This window comes from Salmo salar, chromosome 03, assembly GCF_965601325.2.
Source record: "Salmo salar chromosome 03, fSalSal1, whole genome shotgun sequence".
Taxonomy (NCBI): Eukaryota; Metazoa; Chordata; class Actinopteri; order Salmoniformes; family Salmonidae; genus Salmo; species Salmo salar.
The window spans coordinates 35,643,800-35,666,002 of record NC_138293.1 but is presented as its reverse complement, the minus strand read 5'-3'; the positions used below and the strand labels follow the sequence as shown (position 1 = coordinate 35,666,002).

At 42.6% G+C, this 22,203-nt stretch overlaps 1 protein-coding gene across 5 annotated transcripts in view; it reads right to left on the bottom strand.

Annotated features, from left to right (window-relative positions):
• The window catches only part of mib1 (MIB E3 ubiquitin protein ligase 1), a 103,223-nt gene extending 90,732 nt beyond the window's left edge, over positions 1–12,491 (bottom strand). For 4 of the 5 annotated variants that reach the window (XM_014191774.3, XM_014191775.3, XM_014191778.3 and 1 more), the window contains exons 1-2: positions 11,423–12,491; positions 10,706–10,877 (exon numbers count right to left, since the gene is read on the bottom strand). In XM_014191774.3, coding sequence (XP_014047249.1) covers positions 10,706–10,877; positions 11,423–11,651 — 401 coding nt within the window. In that variant the 5' untranslated portion in view covers positions 11,652–12,491. The remainder of the gene's footprint in view (positions 1–10,705; positions 10,878–11,422) is intronic. The other variant, XM_082973460.1, reaches the window with a different exon arrangement.
• Between the last annotated feature and the right edge of the window lie 9,712 nt (positions 12,492–22,203).

The window sequence follows — 22,203 nt, the reverse complement described above, 5'->3', positions numbered from 1 at the left end:
AGTTCTGTCAGAGCTCCGGAGTTCCTCTTTGGAGATGGTAGAACCTTCCAAAAGGACAACCATCTCTGCAGCACCCCACCAATCACACCTTTTAGGTAGAGTGGCCAAATGAGATTCTCTGGTCTGATGAAACCAAGATTGAACTCTTTGGCCTGAATGTCAAGCATCACGTCTGAAGGAAACCTGGCTCCATCCCTACGGTGAAGCATGGTGGTGGCAGTATTATGCTGTGGGTATGTTTTTCAGCGGCAGGGACTGGGAGACTAGTGAGAATCGAGGCAAAGACGAACAGAGCAAAGTACAGAGATCCTTGATGAAAACCTGCTCCAGAGCGCTCAGGATCTGAGACTGGGGCGAAGGTTCACCTTCCAACAGAACAAAGACCATAATCACACAGCCAAGACAACGCAGGATTGGCTTCGGGACAAGTCTCTGAATATCCTTGAGTGGCCCAGCCATGCCCGGACTTGAACCCGATCGAACATCTCTGGAGAGACCTGAAAATAACTATGAAGCAACACTCCCTATCTAACCTGACAGAGCATGAGATGATCTGCAGAGAAGAATGGGAGAAACTCCATAAATACAGGTGTGCCAAGCTTGGAGCGACATAACCGAGAAGACTCAATGCTGTAATCGCTGCCAAATGTGCTTCAACAAAGTACTGAGTAAAGGATCTGAATACTTACGTAAATGTTTTATTTCCGTTTTTTATTATTAATAAATTAGCAAAAACTTTTTGGGCATTGTGTGTAGATTGATGAGGAAAAAAACAACAATTTAAACAATTTAGAATAAGGCTGTAAAGTAACAAAACGTGGAAAAGGTCAAGGGGTGTGAATACTTTACGCAGGTGTGTATTTGGGAAAGTATAGAATGCATCATGTTATTGTCTGCTCCATAGCATTGTTATTACTTGACCGATGAGGCACGCATCCAGTTTATGCTTCAAAACCAACTTTATAATAGATTATATTTTACTCTAAATTCCATGACTTACTGTAAGGCATTGTTGGCAGAATAGACAGATGCAGTTCAATGCTTGACTCATATAATTCACCAATACATTTCTTGGTAGCTATCAAGTTGAAAATCACAGCTGGCCTGATACATTGTTTGCTGCCTCCACCCATTCGGGATGCACTGTTTCAGTTTCAAATACTCAATATAAAAGTTAAAAATAAAAACTGACAACTGTAACTAAGGCTGTCAACACAATCAATCTAGCAAGGGCAATGATGACAAGACCGTCATAACGTGGCAAATAGGCAAGCGCACATGTCAAACAAGGCCCACGGGGCGAATAGGACACAAAAGCGAGTATAAATGAGTCAACAGTTGAGTCATCTACTTTCTGAAATTACAGCCTGATGCACTTGCATCTGTGAATTGAACTTCAAATTGCGCTGCTTTTGTGTGTCCCGTTTACAGTGCGCAGCGGTGGGAAAGTGCACAGACACATGCCAGAGTCCTAGCTAGGCTACTAAACTGTTGCAGTCTGGCTTCGGTTTTTAAAGCTTGACAATGAATAACCAAAAAACAAAACCTGCAAACCATCCAAAGGAGAAAAATGTAGGCCTATTACAGGAACATTTGAGCGGTAGCCTAGGCTGGCAACTCAACTACAAGACATTAGTGCTGCATTCAACTGCACCGGTGATCCATGTAGTGCAAACAAATGAAATCATGTTTTAAGTTACAACATATTGCTTCGTTTTTGTTCTTTGGAGTTATTAGGGTCGCAGCATATTATGCACATCTGCAAGCATAGCAGCAAAGAGAAAAAGTCTTTGGCTTGACAAAAAGTATTTATCCCTTATGTTTTAATATGTTAAAATGATATATACAGCATCCATATGTACATAAGTGCACACTATAAAGTTAGCACATTTTTTTTGTCAAATCAAATAGGCTATATTTGGCCCGCTAGCTGCTGGGAGGATGTCATGAAATTGGAGTTGTTGAGTGACCAACTTTTTCACTCATATCGTTTTTGGTGGCTACAGCTAGAGATGCAGGTGTCATTTGGTTAGCTAGCAAAAAAGCTATGGTGAACTTGAACGACTTATCCACAATTAGCATCTGTCTTAGATGTCAATCAAACGCATTTGGCATCGATAAAATGGGCGGGCAGGGAAGTACACATTCAGTTGTCAAAACGTGGGTTTAGACAAGCATGCATTGGCAAGCAAGCGGCAGAAGGATGAGCAGGCTACTACTCCCCAACGTTTATCAGTTCAATTGTGACAGCCAAATAGCTGAAAAGGTTTGAAAGGGTTTATTTAATGTTCCCTTGATAGATTTTAGCTCATCTCCCTCTGGCTAGCATTAGTTGTCGATCTTAATGTTGTTGATGTGCATAACTGAGGGAGCGATAGCCTACGTTTTCATGGTTGTTTGATCAATAGGACTGTTAATTTCCAAAACGCAAGGGGACTCCCATGGTATTTACATATTGGAAGAAATCCAGTCAGGTATGTTTTGTGGATTTTGGCGAATGTGTTCTAATGGTGGACAGCTTGAAGCATGCGGGTCTGCTGTCCCCACTTGCTTCAAGATGTCTACCATTGCTTTCTTGGTTACAGGAACAAAGGTAACACAACTAAATGACTATCGCCCCGTAGCACTCACCTCTGTCATCATGACGTGCTTTGAGAGGCTAGTTAACGATCATATCTACCTTAACCTGTTAGGGCTAGGGGGCAGTATTGACACGGCTGGATAAAAAAACATACCCGATTTAATCTGGTTACCACTCCTACCCAGTAACTAGAATATGCATATACTTATTACATATGGATAGAAAACACCCTAAATTTTCTAAAACTGTTTGAATGGTGTCTGTGAGTATAACAGAACTCATTTGGCAGGCAAAACCCTGAGACATTTTCTGACAGGAAGTGGATACCTGATGTGTTGTATTGACTTTAAACCTATCCCATTGAAAAACACAGGGGCTGAGGAATATTTTGGCACTTCCTATTGCTTCCACTAGATGTCACCAGCCTTTACAAAGTGTTTTGAGTCTTCTGGAGGGAGATCTGACCGAACAAGAGCCATGGAACGATGATGTCCCATTAGACACCTGGCGCGCGAGTTCATGTTGGGTACCCTCGTTCCAATACGTTATAAAAGAGTATGCATTCGTCCACCTTGAATATTATTCATGTTCTGGTTAAAAAAGGCCCTAATGATTTATGCTATACAACGTTTGACATGTTTGAACGAACGGAAATATATTTTTTCCCCTCGTTCATGACGAGAAGTCCGGCTGGCTTAGATCATGTGCTAACAAGACGGAGATTTTTGGACATAAATGATGAGCTTTTTTGAACAAAACTACATTCGTTATGGACCTGTGATACCTGGAAGTGACATCTGATGAAGAGAATCAAAGGTAATGGATTATTTACATAGTATTTTCGATTTTAGATCTCCCCAACATGACGTCTAGTCTGTATCGCAACGCGTATTTTTCTGGGCGCAGTGCTCAGATTATTGCAAAGTGTGATTTCCCAGTAAGGTTATTTTTAAATCTGGCAAGTTGATTGCGTTCAAGAGATGTAAATCTATAATTCTTTAAATGACAATATAATATTTTACCAATGTTTTCTAATTTTAATTATTTAATTTGTGACGCTGACTTGACTGCCGGTTATTGGAGGGAAACGATTTCCTCAACATCAATGCCATAGTAAAACGCTGTTTTTGGATATAAATATGAACTTGATAGAACTAAAAATGCATGCATTGTCTAACATAATGTCCTAGGAGTGTCATCTGATGGAGATTGTAAAAGGTTAGTGCATCATTTTAGCTGGTTTTATGGTTTTGGTGACCCTGTCTTTGAATTGACAAAACATTACACACAACTCTTGTAAATGTACTGTCCTAACATACTCTAAATTTATGCTTTCGCCGTAAAACCTTTTTGAAATCGTAAAACGTGGTTAGATTAAGGAGATGTTTATCTTTCAAAGGGTGTAAAATAGCTGTATGTTTGAAAAATTTGAATTTTGACATTTATTTGGATTCAAATTTGCCGCTCTTGAAATGCACCTGCTGTTGATGGAGTGCACCACGGGTGGCACGCTAGCGTCCCACCTAGCCCATAGAGGTTAACACGCTAGACACACTTCAATTTGGTTACCACCTCAATGGATCAACAGACAATACAATCGCCATCGCACTGCACACTGCCCTATCCCATCTGGACAAGAGGAATACCTATGTCAGAATGCTGTTCATTGACTATAGCTCAGCCTTAAACACCATAGTACCCTCCAAACTCATCATTAAGCTTGAGGCCCTGGGTCTGAACCCCGCCCTGTGCAACTGGGTCCTGGACTTCCTGACAGGCCACCCCCAGGTGGTGAAGGGGTGAAACAACACCTTCACTTCGCTGACCCTCAACACTGGGGCCCCACAAGGGTGTGTGCTCAGCCCCCTCCTGTACTGCCTGTTCACCCACGACTTCAACTCAATCATCAAGTTTGCAGATGACACAACAGTAGTAGGCCTGATTACCAACAATGACAAGACATCCTACAGGGAGTAGGTGAGGGCCTGGAAGTGTGGTGCCAGGAAAACAACCTCTCACTCAACAAAGGAGCTGATCGTGGACTTCAGGAAACAGCAGAGGGAGCACCCCTTATCCACATCAACGGGACTGCAGTGGAAAAGGTGGAAAGCTTCAAGTTCATCGGTGTACACATCACTGACCAACTGAAATGGTCCACCCACATAGACAGTGTGGTGAAGGCAGTGCAACAGCGGTTCAATTTGGCTTGGCACAGAAAACCCTCAAACTTTTACAGATGCACAATTGAGAGCATCCTGTCAGGCTGTATCACCGCCTGGGACAGCAACTGCACCGCCAGCAAACGCAGGGCTCTCCAGAGGGTGGTGCGGTCTGCACAATGCATTACCGGAGGAAAACTACCTGCCCTGCCCTACAGCACCCGATGTCACAGGAAAGCCAAAAAGATCATTAAGGACAACAACCACCCGAGCTACTGCCTGTTCACTCAGCCATCATCCAGAAGGCAAAGTCAGTACAGGTGCATCAAAGCCGGGACAGAGAGACTGAAAAACAGCTTCTACCTCAAGGCTGTTAAATAGCCATCACTAGCATCGAGGCTGCTGCCTATATACACTGGCCACTTTAAATATGGAAAACTTGTCACTAATGTATCTTAGTCTATGCCACTGACATTGTTTGTCCAAATATTTATATATTCTTAATTCCATTCCTTTAGATGTGTGATCTCTCTTTTGAAGAACATATCAAGACTGTTTCAAGGACAGCTTTTTTCCATCTACGTAACATTGCAAAAATCAGAAACTTTCTGTCCAAAAATGATGCAGAAAAATTAATCCATGCTTTTGTTACTTCTAGGCTGGACTACTGCAATGCTACTTTCCGGCTACCCGGATAAAGCACTAAACAAACTTCAGTTAGTGCTAAATACGGCTGCTAGAATCCTGACTAGAACCAAAATATTTGATCATATTACTCCAGTGCTAGCCTCCCTACACTGGCTTCCTGTTAAGGCAAGGGCTGATTTCAAGGTTTTACTGCTAACTTACAAAGCATTACATGGGCTTGCTCCTACCTATCTTTCCGATTTGGTCCTGCCGTACATACCTACACATACGCTACGGTCACAAGACGCAGGCCTCCTAATTGTCCCTGGAATTTCTAAGCAAACGGCTGGAGGTAGGGCTTTCTCCTATAGAGCTCCATTTTTATGGAATGGTCTGCCTACCCATGTGAGAGACGCAGACTCAGTCTCAACCTTTAAGTCTTTACTGAAGACTTATCTCTTCAGTAGGTCCTATGATTAAGTATAGTCTGGCCCAGGAGTGTTAGGGTGAACGGAAAGGCTGGAGCAACGAACCGCCCTTGCTGTCTCTGGCTTGCCGGTTCCCCTCTCTCCACCGGGATTCTCTGCCTCTAACCCTATTACAGGGGCTGAGTCACTGGCTTACTGATGTTCTTCCATGCCGTCCATGGGAGGGGTGCATCACTTGAGTGGGTTGAGTCACTGACGTGGTCTTCCTGTCTGGGTTGGCGCCCCCCCCTTGGGTTGTGCCGTGGCGGAGATCTTTGTGGGCTATACTCGGCCTTGTCTTAGGACGGTAAGTTGGTGGTTGGAGACATCCCTCTAGTGGTGTGGGGGCTGTGCTTTGGCAAAGTGGGTGGGGTTATATCCTGCCTGTTTGGCCCTGTCCGGGGTATCATCGGATGGTGCCACAGTGTCTTCTGATCCCTCCTGTCTCAGCCTCCAGTATTTATGCTGCAGTAGTTTATGTGTCGGGGGGCTAGGGTCAGTCTGTTACATCTGGAGTATTTCTCGTCTTATCCGGTGTCCTGTGTGAATTTAAATATGCTCTCTCTAATTCTCTCTTTCTCTCTTTCTTTCTTTCTCTCGGAGGACCTGAGCCCTAGGACCATGCACCAGGACTACCTGGCATGATGACTCCTTGCAGTCCCCAGTCCACCTGGCCGTGCTGCTGCTCCAGTTTCAACTGTTCTGCCTGCGGCTATGGAACCCTGACCTGTTCACCGGACGTGCTTGTTGCACCCTCGACAACTACTATGATTATTATTATTTGACCATGCTGGTCATTTATGAACATTTTAACATCTTGACCATGTTCTGTTATAATATCCACCCGGCACAGCCAGAAGAGGACTGGCCACCCCTCATAGCCTGGTTCCGCTCTAGGTTTCTTCCTAGGTTTTTGGACTTTCTAGGGAGTTTTTCCTAGGGAGTTTTTCCTAGCCACCGTGCTTCTTTCACATGCATTGCTTGCTGTTTGGGGTTTTAGGCTGGGTTTCTGTACAGCACTTTGAGATATCAGCTGATGTACGAAGGGCTATATAAATAAATTTGATTTGATGATGTGTGTATTGTTGTGAAATTGTTAGATATTACTTATTAGATCTTACTGCACTGTTGGAGCTAGAAACACAAGCATTTCACTACACCCGCAATAACATACAGTGGATATAAAAAGTCTACACACCCCTGTTAAAATGCCAGGTTTTTGTGATGTAAAAGAATGAGACAAAGATAAATAATGTCAGAACTTTTTCTACTGTTAATGTGACCTATAATGTGAACAATTCAATTGAAAAACAAACTGAAATCTTCAAGGGGGAAAAATGAAAATAAAAACCTTACAATAACCTGGTTGCATAAGTATGCACACCCTCTTATAACTGGGGATGTGGCTGTGTTCAGAATTAACCAATCACATTCAAACTCATGTTAAATAGAAGTCATTACACACCTGCCATCATTTAAAGTGACTCTGATTAATCGCAAATAAAGTTCAGCTGTTCTAGTAGGATTTTCCTGACATTTTCTTAGTTGCATCTCAGAGCAAAAGCCATGGTCTGCAGAGAGCTTCCAAAGCATCAGAGGGATCTCATTGTTGAAAGATATCCGTCAGGAGAAGGGTACAAAAGAATTTCCAAAGCATTACATATACCATGGAACACAGTGAAGAGAGTCATCATCAAGTGGAGAAAATATGGCACCACAGAGACATTACCAAGAACTGGACGTCCCTCCAAAATTTATGAAAAGACGAGAAGAAAACTGGTCAGGGAGGCTTCCAAGAGGCCTACAGCAACATTAAAGGAACTGCCGGAATTTCTGGCAAGTACGGGCTGTGTGCTACATGTGACAACAATCTCCCGTATTCTTCATATGAATGGGCTATGGGGTAGGGTGGCAAGACGGAAGCCTTTTCTTACAATGAAAAACATCCAAGCCCGGCTGAAGTTTGTAAAAACAAACATCAAGTCCCCCAAAAGCACGTGGGAAAATGTGTTATGGTCTGATGAAACCAAGGTTGAACTTTTTGGCCATAATTCCAAAAGGTATGTTTGGCGCAAAAACAACCCTGCACATCACCCAAAGAACACCATACCCACAGTGAAGCATGGTGGTGGCAGCATGATGCTTTGGGGCTGTTTTTCTTCAGCTGGAACCGGGGCCTTAGTCAGGGTGGAGGGAATTATGAACAGATCCAAATACCAGGCAATTTTGGCACAAAACCTTCAGGCGTCCGTTAGAAAGCTGAAGATGAAGAGGAAGTTCACCTTTCAGCACGACAACGACCCAAAGCACACATCCAAATCCACGAAAGCATGGCTTCACCAGAAGAAGATTAACGTTTTGGAATGGCCCAGCCAGAGCCCAGACCTGAATCCAATTGAACATCTCTGGGGTGATCTGAAGAGGGCTGTGCACAGGAGATGTCCTCACAATCTGACAGATTTGGAGCACTTTTGCAAAGAAGAGTGGGCAAATATTGCCACATCAAGATGTGCCATGCTAATAGACTCCTACCCAAAAAGACTGAGTGCTGTAATAAAATCGAAAGGTGCTTCAACAAAGTATTAGTTTAAGGGTGTGCACAGTTATGCAACCAGGTTATTGTGAGTTTATTATTTTTCATTTTCACCCTTCAAAAATTTCAGTTTGTTTTTCAATTGAATTGTTCACGTTATAGGTCACATTAAAGGTGGAAAAAGTTCTGACATGATTTATCTTTGTCTCATTATTTTACATCACAAAAACCTGGCATTTTAACAGGGGTGTGTAGACTTTTTAAATCCACTGTATGCTAAACACATGTATGTGACCAACAAAATTTGATTTGATGATGTAAAGTCGCACTATTGCTACTGCCTGTAAAGACAGAGTCCAGTTCAAAGTGAATGATAGCCCGTGTGGCAAATGGCTTATTTGCATATAGGCCTACTGTAGCCCTGGTTGGCTATGGCGCGTAGGCTCCGGTCCTGAACAAGACAAACCTTTTTATTAGGTATTATTTGCTGCAGTGTCTTAATTGTCCAATCGCACGGCCGCTTTCCCACTCTATATTGCTATAGAATTTTTACAAATGCCGTACCATGTTATTCCCAAACTTTCTATGAATTTATGAAAATGACCTTATCTAAGGGCTCGCTTGTCAGAAAAAGTTTTTAAACATTTTTTTTAAACGTTAAGTGCCTTTCTTCCTTGGGGTGTATATGAACAGATTTTTATAAATGTTCATGTTGACAAAATGCTGTCAGTTCCACTTTAAATGGTAATTGGTCAAGAGAGAACCCACAGACTCATAAATAGCCACAGACTGCAGACAGTCAGTGAAAGAATTTAATGTGGCATAACAAAAAAGTCCATCATGCCTTCAGTTTAGAGCAGTGTCTGTGGGGGGGGATGGGGACAATTAACAGTCTCAGGGGAACTGAAGTCACACGTCGTTGAAAGGGTGCCAGCGGTCTCGCCATGCATTTGGTTTGTCCCTTTGGATCTAATAAAGGGCCTGAAGCAGTTGGAGGGACTGCTAAAGCAAGAAAATATCTTCACTGTATGTAATAATGCAATAACATGTCCTGGTTGCATTCTCTGCACATTATGTTTCAGTCAGTTCATTTTGAAAACCACAGAAATACACTAACTGTTGTTTTCATGAACTAACTTTTCAGCTCCTTTTGTTATTGGGGGTGGCAGGTAGCCTAGCGGGCCAGTAACCGAAAGGTTGCTAGATCGAATCCCCGAGCTGACGAGTTAAAAGTCTGTCGTTCTGCCCCTGAACAAGACAATTATCCCACTGTTCCTAGGCCGACATAGTAAATAAGAATTTGTTCTTAACTGACTTGCCTAGTTAAATAAATGTCAAATAAAAAAATGATTTCAGACTTTTACATTTCTGCCCTATCATAACCATTGAGGTACAATATGAACTGGAGACTGAGTCCAAGATGTCAGACCGATGTTTAAGGTAATCTACTCATCTTCGCATACGACGATTCATACAGGTTGCATCCGGTTTATACCGACCAACATCACATGCGTACTAGCACGACTTCGTAACGTCATCCAAAAACAAGGCAGACATTGGATGAATATAAATATAAAATGTTAATATCTCCGGCTGTGAGTGATGGGAAAAAATTTGGCCTCAGCAACAACTATTTGAATAATTCCATTGATGTTTTGCTCACAAAGGTGATGACTAAAGTGTCTAATTAGTCATTTTCAAATCAGACTTCTCTATGTAGCCATCAGAGCAGAACTGTCGGAGCAGTCGAAACCGTGCTTCTTGACTGGAACCCTGGCCCCTTGACCATAACATTCTCAAGACAGGTTTGTTGTTACGATTTGGCATTTTATGCAATTATGCTTTGTCTTTCATTTGTAAATCTTCTATGGAAGCAGATAAAGACAGACATGGCCAGTAACATGGGATTGGCTGAGGCCCCAACAACATCGCTGCTTCTGAAATAGAGTCTGAGCAGTCGCCTGGCAACAGAGAGCCATGATCGGTGGCCACATGTTGAGTCTGCCTACAAGGCTGGGCTCAGGCACCACTTCTCAAATGTCAGAGAGAGAGACCGCCAGGGAGAAACAGAAAGCCGCAAAACAGAGAGTAAAATTGGTGGGTCCCTCAATATAATCAACCAAAGGATGTAGATTAGAATTGTTATCATTTAAATCATCACTAAAACCATAGAGTTTGTGGGGCTGAGTTGACAAAGCATCCCTACACATTGGTTCCACGTTGTCTTTATTGTGGTCACACTGCATAGATAATCAGATCTCACACTGAGTAACATGACTGCATTGAAGTTGACCCGGAACGTAATCATTAGCTTCACAGGGCAGCTGACAGTACTCACCTCTCGCTGCCTGGGGTGGTGATCCTGTAGAAGCGGTGGCGCAGGTGGTGCTTGTCTCCGTGGTAACAGGTGGTACAGAGGTCATAGTTGGTGCACTCCGCACACTTCCAGCGGATACCGATGATAGGTTGCTGACGGCAGGTGTCACACATGGTACCGTCATGCTTGATACCTGAGAGGGAGTAGTAACAAGGCAGTTATTCACATTTTTGCTGGGCAGCAGGTTGCCTAGCGAGTGGCCCAGGGGTCTAAGGCGCTGCGTCGCAGTGTTGCGGCGTCACTACAGCCTGTGTGTCTGCTAAATGACTCAAATGTAAATGTTGGAGGTGTCAAGTGTGAAGCAATGATGCCTCTGCCCGCAGCTCTGGGGCCTTTGAATTGCCATCTTCATGCTGTACCATCGTTCATCAACACAAATAAAAGTAAACATACAGTACACTAGGTCTAAACACTCAGAGGGAGACGTTATTCACAAAGCTTGCTTTGATGAAGATATCTTAAGTAGTCATCCTCACGTCTAACTCTCTAGATGTCAATCAAACTCAACGTGCTCCATGTAGCACGCTTGATGCATTGCAATAACTTGTAACGTGGCGGTATGCCAAACAACCGTGTACACATCAACACCCAAATGCATAGGCTAATTGAAACAAATTATTAACAAAAACAGGACATACTATATGTTTAGCGATCACAGAACCAGCAGGGCAACATTACCTGTGGGAGCACTGTCAAATATCCTCACGTCGTATGCACCAGAGCACCGGTAGTTGGCCGCAGTCCCGTTATCCCAGACAACAACCACTTCTTCCGGACTTTCGAAACTCCTGACGGTGCCGACATGTCCCTCTCCACCATCCTGTTTTCCCCATTTCCAATCGGGTCCACGGATCACTCTCGCACCAACTCCTTCCATTATCACACGGTTATTCCTGCCAGTAGTCATTTACGAAAAGGTCTCGCAAATAACGTAACACAAAAAATATATAGCCAACTAGCAGGATATGCTAAGTAGCTAACTACCTGTGTTTAGCAGGATAATTTTGAGAAGCAAAACTGTTCTGTTGTCCAGAAAAACACAATTTAGCAATATCTTGTTAGCTTGCACGTTACGTTAACTAGGCTAGCCTGCTTGCGGTAAAGTTCCAAAACAATATAGCAGACACAAGCTAACAGTTAGTTGCAAAGGCAAATATACATTGCTAGTGAAATGTATCAAACGTTTAGTTAGCTTGCTTGATAAAACAACGCGTTGTACTTGAAATCAAAGCCAAGCTAACTCACTAACGTTAACTGTTAGCAAGCTAGCTTTGCCAACTAGCAACTGCCAAACATTAGCTACCAAAGTAAGCTGTTGAATGGCACGCACTTTCCCCTCCACAAGCTGTTCGTCTGCAGTGTTATGGAAATAACGGGTATGTCTCAGTATCCCCTTTCATGTGCTTTTCGTCCCAAGAGCACAATACATTGTCACCCCAAGAGCGTGTAAAGTAGCCACATCGTCACGAAATGGTATACCGTTATTAGCTAGCTAGCTATTTAGTTAGCTAGCTTGTGCCTCTGCAAGAATGCCACCTCCACAACTTAACGTTAGACCACTAGCGTACATTCGTCCTTTTTGTTGCATAAATATTTCATTCGTAGGTACGTTTATCCTATGTATTCGATTTATGTCTCAAATGTATTTATTTTGTCAAATGGCTCGCAGAAGTAAACTCAGTATAAACGCGTCGCCATTATTGTCAATATACCAAGCAGACGGAGGTTTACCACAGATAAACAATGAGACAGATATTTCACTGGATGTATAAATGTGAAGCATCCGCTTGGTGTTTTCTCTCAGGAAGCCCATTGGCGTGCGGTGGGAGAACATGGAACGAGATGGCTTTTGGCCGACATTCTGCACATTTTATCATCATGAAACCTTTGATCTCAATACAGTTTTCTGTTCCCAAAATTATAATCTGTTATCAAGAGTGGACTAAGTTTTGTAGACTTTGCCATTGGAAAACATCGCTGTTTAGAAGGAGTGCAAAGGCGAATTAAGTTACTGCACACGAACACTTCAGAGTAGGCGTTCCCTAATGGAAATATGCAGATAAAGCTAGAACACGCCAATAGGATCTCGCTAGCTCGTGCTTGGCTCTGCCCACCTCCTGGCTTGTTCTGCACACTATGACTCATTTGTTTCCATTGGAAACGACAAGGCATATGTGTATCTTGGTTTAGTTGTAAAAATCTTTGCGTTGTGACGACGAAGATGTTTGGTTTGGAAAGCGAGGGTTTTGCCGCGTTCAAACACTAGTAGGAACTTGGAAACTCGGAAATATCCGACTTGCCGATTTGTTGTACACGGCACGTGTATAACTACAAAAATATAAAGTCTGACGTTTCTGCGTTGTCTAGTTCCGACTAGCACATGAACCCAGCAATAGGCAAGCTCAAGGGGTAATTTGACAAAGCGCAAGGTGGGGCAATTTGTTTTGTCGAAAATGCAACATGCAAATGTTCTCAAAATGCAAAACGAGGGGTTTTATTACCTATTTCATTGAATGCATTCCTCCAATTTCTTCCTAAATGCATTTCCTCTGTTTTAGCCTGATGTAGTTGCACTCTTTGTAGGACTATGATTATGAAGCAGCCGAGGCATATGATATACACTGCCCAGTATATCAGGTAAACCACCCTGTTCACGAAAATAGTATGCTCTTACAGACAGTGAGTCACGTGGCCGTGGCTTGCTATATAAATGAGGCAGACAGGCATTGAGGCATTCAGTTACTGTTCGATTGAACATTAGAATGGGCAAAAAGAGTGACCAAAGCGACTTTGATCATGGCATGACCATAGGTGCCAGGCGCGCCGGTTCCAGTATCTCACGCACGACAGTGTCTAGTGTTTACCGAGAATGGTGCTACAAGCAAAAAACATCCAGTGAGCGGCAGTCCTGTTGGCGAAAACAGCTCGTTGATGAGAGGTCGAAGGAGAATGGCAAGAATTGTGCAAGCTAGCAGTCAGGCCACAAACAGGCAAATAACAGTGCAGTACAACAGTGGTGTACAGAACGGCATCTCGGAACGCACAAATCGTCAGTCCTTGTCACAGATGAGCTATTGCAGCAGACAACCACACCGTTTTCCACTCCTATCAGCTAAAAACAAAAAGAAGGGTCTCCAGTGGGCACGCAATCACCAACACTGGACAATTGAGGAGAGGAAAAACATCGCCTGGTCCGACGAATCCTGGTTCCAGTTGCGTCATGCTGATGGCAGAGTCAGGATTTGGCGTAAGCAGCATGAGTCCTGGTGGCGGTGTGTGGGCAATGTTTTCCTGGCAAACGTTAGGTCCCTTAATACCAAATGAGCAACGTTTCCATGCTCTGAAGAATTCAGGCTGTTCTGGAGGCAAATGGGGGTTCGACTTGGTACTAGATGGGTGTACCTAATACTCTGGCCACTGTGTGTGTGTGTGTGTGTGTGTGTGTGTGTGTGTGTGTGTGTGTGTGTGTGTGTGTGTGTGTGTGTGTGTGTGTGTGTGTGTGTGTGTGTGATAATCATGTTGTAACCAAAAAAGTGCTAAACAAATCAAAATCTATTTTATATTTGAGATTCTTCAAAGTAGCCACCATTTGCCTTGATGACAGCTTTGCACGTTCTTGGTGGCAGCATCATGCTGTGGGGATCTTTTTCAGCGGCAAGGACTGGGAGACTAGTCAGGATCGAGGAAAAATGAACGAAGCAATGTACAGAGAGATCCTTGATGAAAACCTGCTCACTCTCAATTTCTCCCCCGATTGCTCAGTTTGGCTGGGCGGCCAGCTCTAGGAAGAGTCTTGTTTTTTTTTTATTCGGAAAAAGTCAAGGGGTCTGAATACTTTCTGAAGGCACTGTGTGTGTGTGTGTGTGTGTGTGTGTGTATACACGCACACACTCTGTTCAAAAGTTTGGTGTCACTTAGAAATGTCCTTGTTTTTTTGTCCATTAAAATAACATCAAATTGATCAGAACTACAGTGTAGACATTGTTAATGTTGTAAATGACTATTGTAGCTGATTTTTAATGGAATATCGACATAGGCACACAGAGGCCCATTATCAGCAACCATCACTCCTGTGTTCCAATGGCACATTGTGTTAGCTAATCCAAGTTTATCATTTTAAAAGGCTAATTGATCATTAGAAAACCCTTTTGCAATTATGTTAGCGCAGCTGAAAACTGTTGTTCTCATTAAAGAACTAATAAAACTGTCCTTCCTTAGACTAGTTGAGTATCTGGAGCATCAGCATTTGTGGGTTCGATTACAGGTTCAAAATGACCAGGAACAAATAACTTTCTTCTGAAACTCGTCAGTCTATTCTTGTTCTGAGAAATGAAGGCTATTCCATGCGAGAAATTGCCAAGAAACTGATGATCTCATACACCGCAATGTACTACTCCCTCCACAGAACAGAGCAAACTGTCTCTGACCAGAATAGAAAGAGGAGTGGGAGGCCCCAGTGCACAACTGAGCAAGAGGACAAGTACATTAGAGTGTCTAGTTTGAGAAAGAGACACCTCACAAGTCCTCAACTGGCAGTTTCATTAAATAGTAAACGCAAAACACCAGTCTCAAAGTCAACACTTAAGAGGCGACTGCGGGATGCTGGCCTTCTAGGTAGAGTTGCAAAGAAAAAGTCATATCTCAGACTGGCCAATAAAAAGAAAAGATTAAGATGGGAAAAAGAACACAGACACTGGACAGAGGAACTCTGCCTAGAACGCCAGCATCCCGGAGTCGCCTCATCACTGTAGATATTCCATAAAAAATCAGACGTTTCCAGCTACAATAGTTATTTACAACATTAACATTGCCTACACAGTATTTCTGATCAATTTAATGTTATTTTAAAGGACAAAAATGTGCTTTTCTTTCAGAAACAAGGACATTTTTGAGTGACCCCAAACCTTTGAACGGTAGTATGTACAGTTGAAATCTAAAGTTTACATACACTTAGGTTGGAGTCATTAAAACTCGTTTTTCAACCACTCCACAAATTTCTTGTTAACAAACTATAGTTTTGACAAGTCGGTTAGGACATCTACTTTGTGCATGACACAAGTAATTTTTCCAACAATTGTTTACAGACAGATTATTTCACTTATAATTCACTGTATCACAATTCCAGTGGGTCAGAAGTTTACATACACTAAGTTGACTGTGCCTTTAAACAGCTTGGAAAATTCCAGAAAATTATGTAATGGCTTTAGAAGCTTCTGATAGGCTAACTGACATCATTTGAGTCAACTGGAGGTGTACCTGTGGATGTATTTCAAGGCCTACCTTCAAACTCAGTGCCTCTTTGCTTGACATCATGGAAAAATCAAAAGAAATCAGAATTTTTTTTGTAGACCTCCAGAAGTCTGGTTCATCCTTGGGAGCAATTTCCAAACGCCTGAAGGTACCACGTTCATCTGTACAAACAATAGTATGCAAGTATAAACACCATGGGACCACGCAGCCGTCATACTTCTCATGAAGGAGACGTGTTCTGTCTCCTAGAGATGAATGTACTTTGATGCGAAAAGTGAAAAACAATCCCAAAACAACAGCAAAGGACCTTGTGAAGATGCTGGAGGAAACAGGTACAAAATATCTATATCCACAGTAAAACGAGTCCTATATCATCATAACCTGAAAGGCTGCTCAGCAAGGAAAAAGCCACTGCTCCAAAACCGCCATAAAAAAAGCCAGACAATGGTTTGCTTCTGCACATGAGGACAAAGATCGTACATTTTGGAGAAATGTCCTCTGGTCTGATGAAACAAAAATAGAACTGTTTGACCATAATGACCATCGTTATGTTTGGAGGAAAAGGGGGGAGGCTTGCAAGCTGTAGAACACCATCCCAACCGTGAAGCACGGGGGTGGCAGCATCATGTTGTGGGGTGCGTTGCTGCAGGAGGGACTGGTGCACTTGGCATTATGAGGATGGAAAATTATGTGGATATATTGAAGCAACATCTCAAGACATCAGTCAGGAAGTTAAAGCTTGGTCGCAAATGGGTCTTCCAAATGGACAATGACCCCAAGCATACTTCCAAAGTTGTGGCAAAATGGCTTAAGGACAACAAAGTCAAGGTATTGGAGTGGCCATCACAAAGCCCTGACCTCAATCCCATGGAAAATTTGTGGGAAGAACTGAAAAAGCGTGTGCGAGCAAGGAGGCCTACAAACCTAACTCAGTTACACCAGCTCTGTCAGGAGGAATGGGCCAAAATTCACGCAACTTATTGTGGGAAGCTTGTGGAAGGCTACCCTAAACGTTTGACCCAAGTTAAACAATTTAAAGGCAATGCTACCGAATACTAATTGAGTGTATGTAAACCTCTGACCCACTGAGAATGTGATGAAAGAAATAAAAGCTGAAATTATTCTCTCTACAAATTTTCTGACATTTCACATTCCTACAATAAAGTGGTGATCCTAACTGACCTAAGACAGGGAATTTTTACTAGGATTAAATGTCAGGAATTGAGAAAAACAGAGTTTAAATGTATTTATCTAAGGTGTATGTAAACTTCCGACTTCAACTGTATATATACAAAGCATTAGGAACACCTGCTCTTTTCATAACGTAGACTGACCAGGTGAAAGCTACGATCCCTTACTGATGTCACTTGTTAAATCCACTTCAATCAGTGTAGAAGTTGAAGGGTAGGAGACATGTTAAAGAAGGATGTTTAAGCCTTTAGACAATTGAGACAGAGGGTGAATGGGCAACACAAAATATTTAAGTGCCTTTGAACGGGACATCCAGCCAACTTAACACAACTGTCGGAAACATTGGAGTCAACATGGGCCAGCATCCCTGTGGAATGCTTTCAACTCCTTGTAGGGTCCATGCCCTGAGGAATGGAGGCTGTTTTGAGGGCAAAAGGTGGGGTGCAACACAATATTAGGAAGTTGTTCACTGTTCTTAATGTTTTGTGCACTGCCATTTAGCAGACGCCATGCTCTACCAACTATACATTTCACATATGGATGGTCCTGGGAATCCGACCCACTACCCTGGTGTTGCAAACGCTATGCTCTACCAACTGAGCTACAAAGGACCACAATGAAAGGTGTGGCCAATAGACTGCACAGGTGACATGGGCTTGAAGCACCCATTTTCACAAATGGATAGAATGGCCTACAGGGTTCTGGGTCAAGAGTTCACAAGGTCAAGTATTGTACCATTACATAACTACACTGAATAAAAATATAAATGCAACATGCAACAACTTCAAAGATTTTACTGAGTCACAATTCATATAAGGAAATCAGTCTAAATAAATAAATTAATTAGGCCCTAATCTATGGATTTCACATGACAGGGCAGGGGAGCAGCCATGGATGGGCCTGGGAGGACATTGGCCTTACCTCCGGGGAAGCATGCCTAGTCAATCAGAATGAGTTTTTCCCCTCAAAAGAACTTTATTACAAACAGAAATGCTCCTCAGCACCCCTTCAGACGATCCTGCAGGTGAAGAAGCTGGTTGTGGAGGTCGGTGGGGTGGCGTGGTTACGTGTGGTCTGCGGTTGTGAGGCCGGTTGGACGTACTGACAAATTCTCTAAAACGACGTTGGAGTTGACTTATGGTAGAGAAATGAATATTCAATTCTCTGGCAACAGCTCTGGTGGACAGTCCTGTAGTCAGCATACCAATTGCACTCTCCCTCAACTTGAGACATCAGTGGTATTGTGTTGTCTGACAACTTCACATTTTAGAGTGGCCTTTTATTGTCCCCATCACAAGGTGCATCTGTGTAATGATTGTGCTGTTTAATCAGCTTATTGATATGCCACACCTGTCAGGTGAATGGATTATCTGGACAAAGGGGAAATGCTCACCAACAGGGATGTAAACAAATTTGTGCACAATATTTGAGAGAAATAGCTTTTTCTGCATATGGACAATTTCTGTGATCTTTTATGTCAGCTCAAACATGGGACCAACACTTTACATTTTGCGTTTATATTTTTGTTTAGCATAAATATACACTGAGTGTACAAAACATTAGGAACACCTTCCTACTATTGAGTTGCACCCCTTTTTTGCCATCAGAACAGCCTCAATTCATTGGGGTGTTCGAAAGCATTCCACAGAGATGCTGGCCTATTTTGACTCCAATGCTTCCCACAGTTGTGTCAGTTGGCTGGATGTCCTTTGGGTGGTGGACCATGATTTATACACTCGGAAACGGCTGAGCGTGAAAAACCCAACAGCGTTGCAATTCTAGACACACTCAAACCATTGCGCCTGGCACCTACTACCATACCCCGTTCAAAGGCACTTAAATATTTTGTCTTGCACATACAGCCTCTGAATGGCACACACACAATCCATGTCTCAATTGTATCAAGGCTTAAAAATCATTCTTTAACCTGTCTCCTCCCCTTCATCTACACTGATTGAACTGGATATAACAGGTGACATCAATAAGGGATGATAGCTTTCACCTGGATTCACCCGGTCAGTCTGTCATGGAAAGAGCAGGTGTTCTTAATGTTTTGTGCACTCAGTTTATCTATTATGTTTCTAGTATATTCTACTCGAATGACCTGCATGATAATTCAAATATATTTGCTTCCCTGGAATAGTATCTTGCCAATCTGCTCCCAGCTCACTATATGCAAACCCCAAATCATCAAGGGCTATTTGCATCTGCACATTTTAGGCCTATGGACTATAGCCTAAGATGTGCACATGTAAATACAGTAGCCCTTGATGAGTTGGGGTTTGCATAGGCCTATATGAAGTGGAAGCAGGTGCATGGTTGCAACCTGGTGTCAGAGCCAAGACACTCCATTAAGTATGATATGTTACGTTTGGTATGGTTACATACTTTTGGTTATGTAGTGTATGTGGACACCTGCTCATAGAACATCACATTACAAAATCATGGGCATTAATATGGAGTTGGTCCCCTGTTTGCTGCTGTAACAGCCTCCACTCTTCTGGGAAGGCTTTCCACTAGATGTTGGAACATTGTTGCAAGGACTTGCTTCCATTCAGCCACAAGAGCATTAGTGAGGTCGGCACTGATGTTGAGCGATTAGGCCTGGCTCGCAGTCAGCGTTCCAATTCATCCCAAAGGTGTTCAATGGGGTTGAGGTCAGGGCTCTGTGCAGGCCAGTCAAGTTCTTCCACACCTATCTCGACAAACCATTTCTGTATGGACCTCACTTTGTACACGGGGCATTGTCATGCTGAAACAGGAAAGGGCCTTCCCCAAACTTTTGCCACAAAGTTGAAAGCACTAAATCGTCTAGATTGCCACTATTCTGTAATTTCAGATTTCCCATCACTGAAACCAAGGAGCCTAGCCTGAACAATGAGAAACAGCCAGAGACCATTATTCCTCCTCTACCAAACTTTAAAGTTGGCACTTTGCATTCTCCTGCCATCCGCCAAACCCAGATTCTTCCCTCGGACTGCCAGATGGTGAAGCTTTATTCATCATTCCAGAGAACGCGTTTCCACTACTCCAGAGTCGAATGGAGGTCGAGCTTTACACCACTCCAGCCAACGCTTGGCACTGCGCATGATGATCTTAGGCTTCTGTGCGGCTGCTCGGCCATGGAAACCTATTTCATGAAGCTCCTGACGAACAGTTCTTGTGCTGACGTTGCTTCCAGAGGCAGTTTGGAACTCAGTTGTGAGTGTTGCAACGGAGGACAGACAATTTTTACGCACTACGCGCTTCAGCACCCGCTGGTTCCGTTCTGTGAGCTTGTGTGGCCTAGACGTTTCCACTTCACAATAACAGGACTTACAGTTGACTGGGGAAGCTCTAGCAATGCAGAAATTTTACAAACTGACTTGTTTGAAAAGTGTTATCCTATGACGGTGCCACTTTGAAAGTCACTGAGCTCTTCAGTAAGGCCATTGTACTGCCAATGTTTGTCTATGGAGATTGCATGGCTGTGTGTTCGATTTTATACATGTGTCAGCATCGGGTGTGGTTGAAATAGCCGAATCTACTAATTTGAAGGGGTGTCCACATACGTTTATATATATGTATGTATATATGTGTGTAAGACAGATGGTTACTTAAGGCAAAAATGAAAGTAAATTGGATGGGTGGGTGTGTAACTCGAACGTCTAGAAACCCAAAGGTTGCTAACTCGAATCTCCTCACAGACAACTTTGGCAATAGCAACTTTTCAGCTACTTACTAGTTTTTTAGCTACTTTGCAACTACTTAGCATGTTAGCTTACCCTTCTCCTAACCCTAACATTAACCTTTTTAGCTAACCCTCCCCTAACCTTAACCCTTTAACCTAACTCCTAAACGTAACCTTAACCCCTAGCCTAGCTAACATTAGCGAGTTAGCTAACGTTATCCACCTAGCTTGAATTCGTAACATATCATACATTTTGCAAATTTGTAAGATGTTGTACTTTTTGCAAATTCGTGACCTAACATGTTAAGCAAATTAGTAACATATTGCACGTATTGCAAATTCATGACATATAATACGAATTGTAATTCGTAACATATCATATGTAATGGGTGAAGGACATCCACAAATTAATACATATATAACTCTAAATGTGCGCAATTGTTTTGCATGGAATAATCGGAAATGTGTAGTTCTGACTATGCTCAATAGGTGGTGATATTAAAACCAAATAGTTGTAACGTTTAACCATCCCCTGAAAATGGCACCTAGCTGTCAATGGTTTTAGCGGAGTTGGGGGTCTCCTTGCCCCCCAGCAGCCAAATCGAACGTATTGTGGCGTTTTATTGAAAACGACCTATTCCAGTGACCTGTAGTCTGTATTATACATTTGAATATACAGTATTTGCTTCCATGGAACAATGTATTTACCACCTATTCCGTAAACCCAGTCACTGGTTTTCATTGGGGGGCTGTGGCTTTTATGTAATGTATCCTTCCTTTCTTTCTCTCTTGAAGATATCTCTGATCTAATTTATTGTGATAAGATCAGTGATTTAGACTGGGTGTAAAGGTGCATTAGGCAGGCTAAGGGCACACTGATTAGATCTAATTCGTTGACTGTAAAAAATGACTGGACTTAAAGATCTACATTAGAATGGATTCCAAAGAATCGTCCAAGTGACAGACCATTATGACAACAGACAGACGTCTGTTCAGGGCAATAGATGGCACATGCAGTGAGTGGTGTAAAGCACTTAAGTAAAAATACTTTAAAGTACTAGTAAAGTCATTTTTTGTCGTGTCTGTACTATATTTTTTGGCAACTTTTACTTTTACTTCACTACATTCCTCAAGAAAATGGTATACGTTTTACTCCATACATTTTCCATGACACCCAAAAGTACTCATTACATTTCGAATGCTTAGCAGGACAGGAAAATGGTCCAATTCAAATACTTATCAAGAGAACATCCCTGGTCATCCCTACTGCCTCTGATCTGTCAGACTTACTAAACACATACACATATTTTTATAAATGATGTCTGTACATTTTTAAAACAAGAAAATT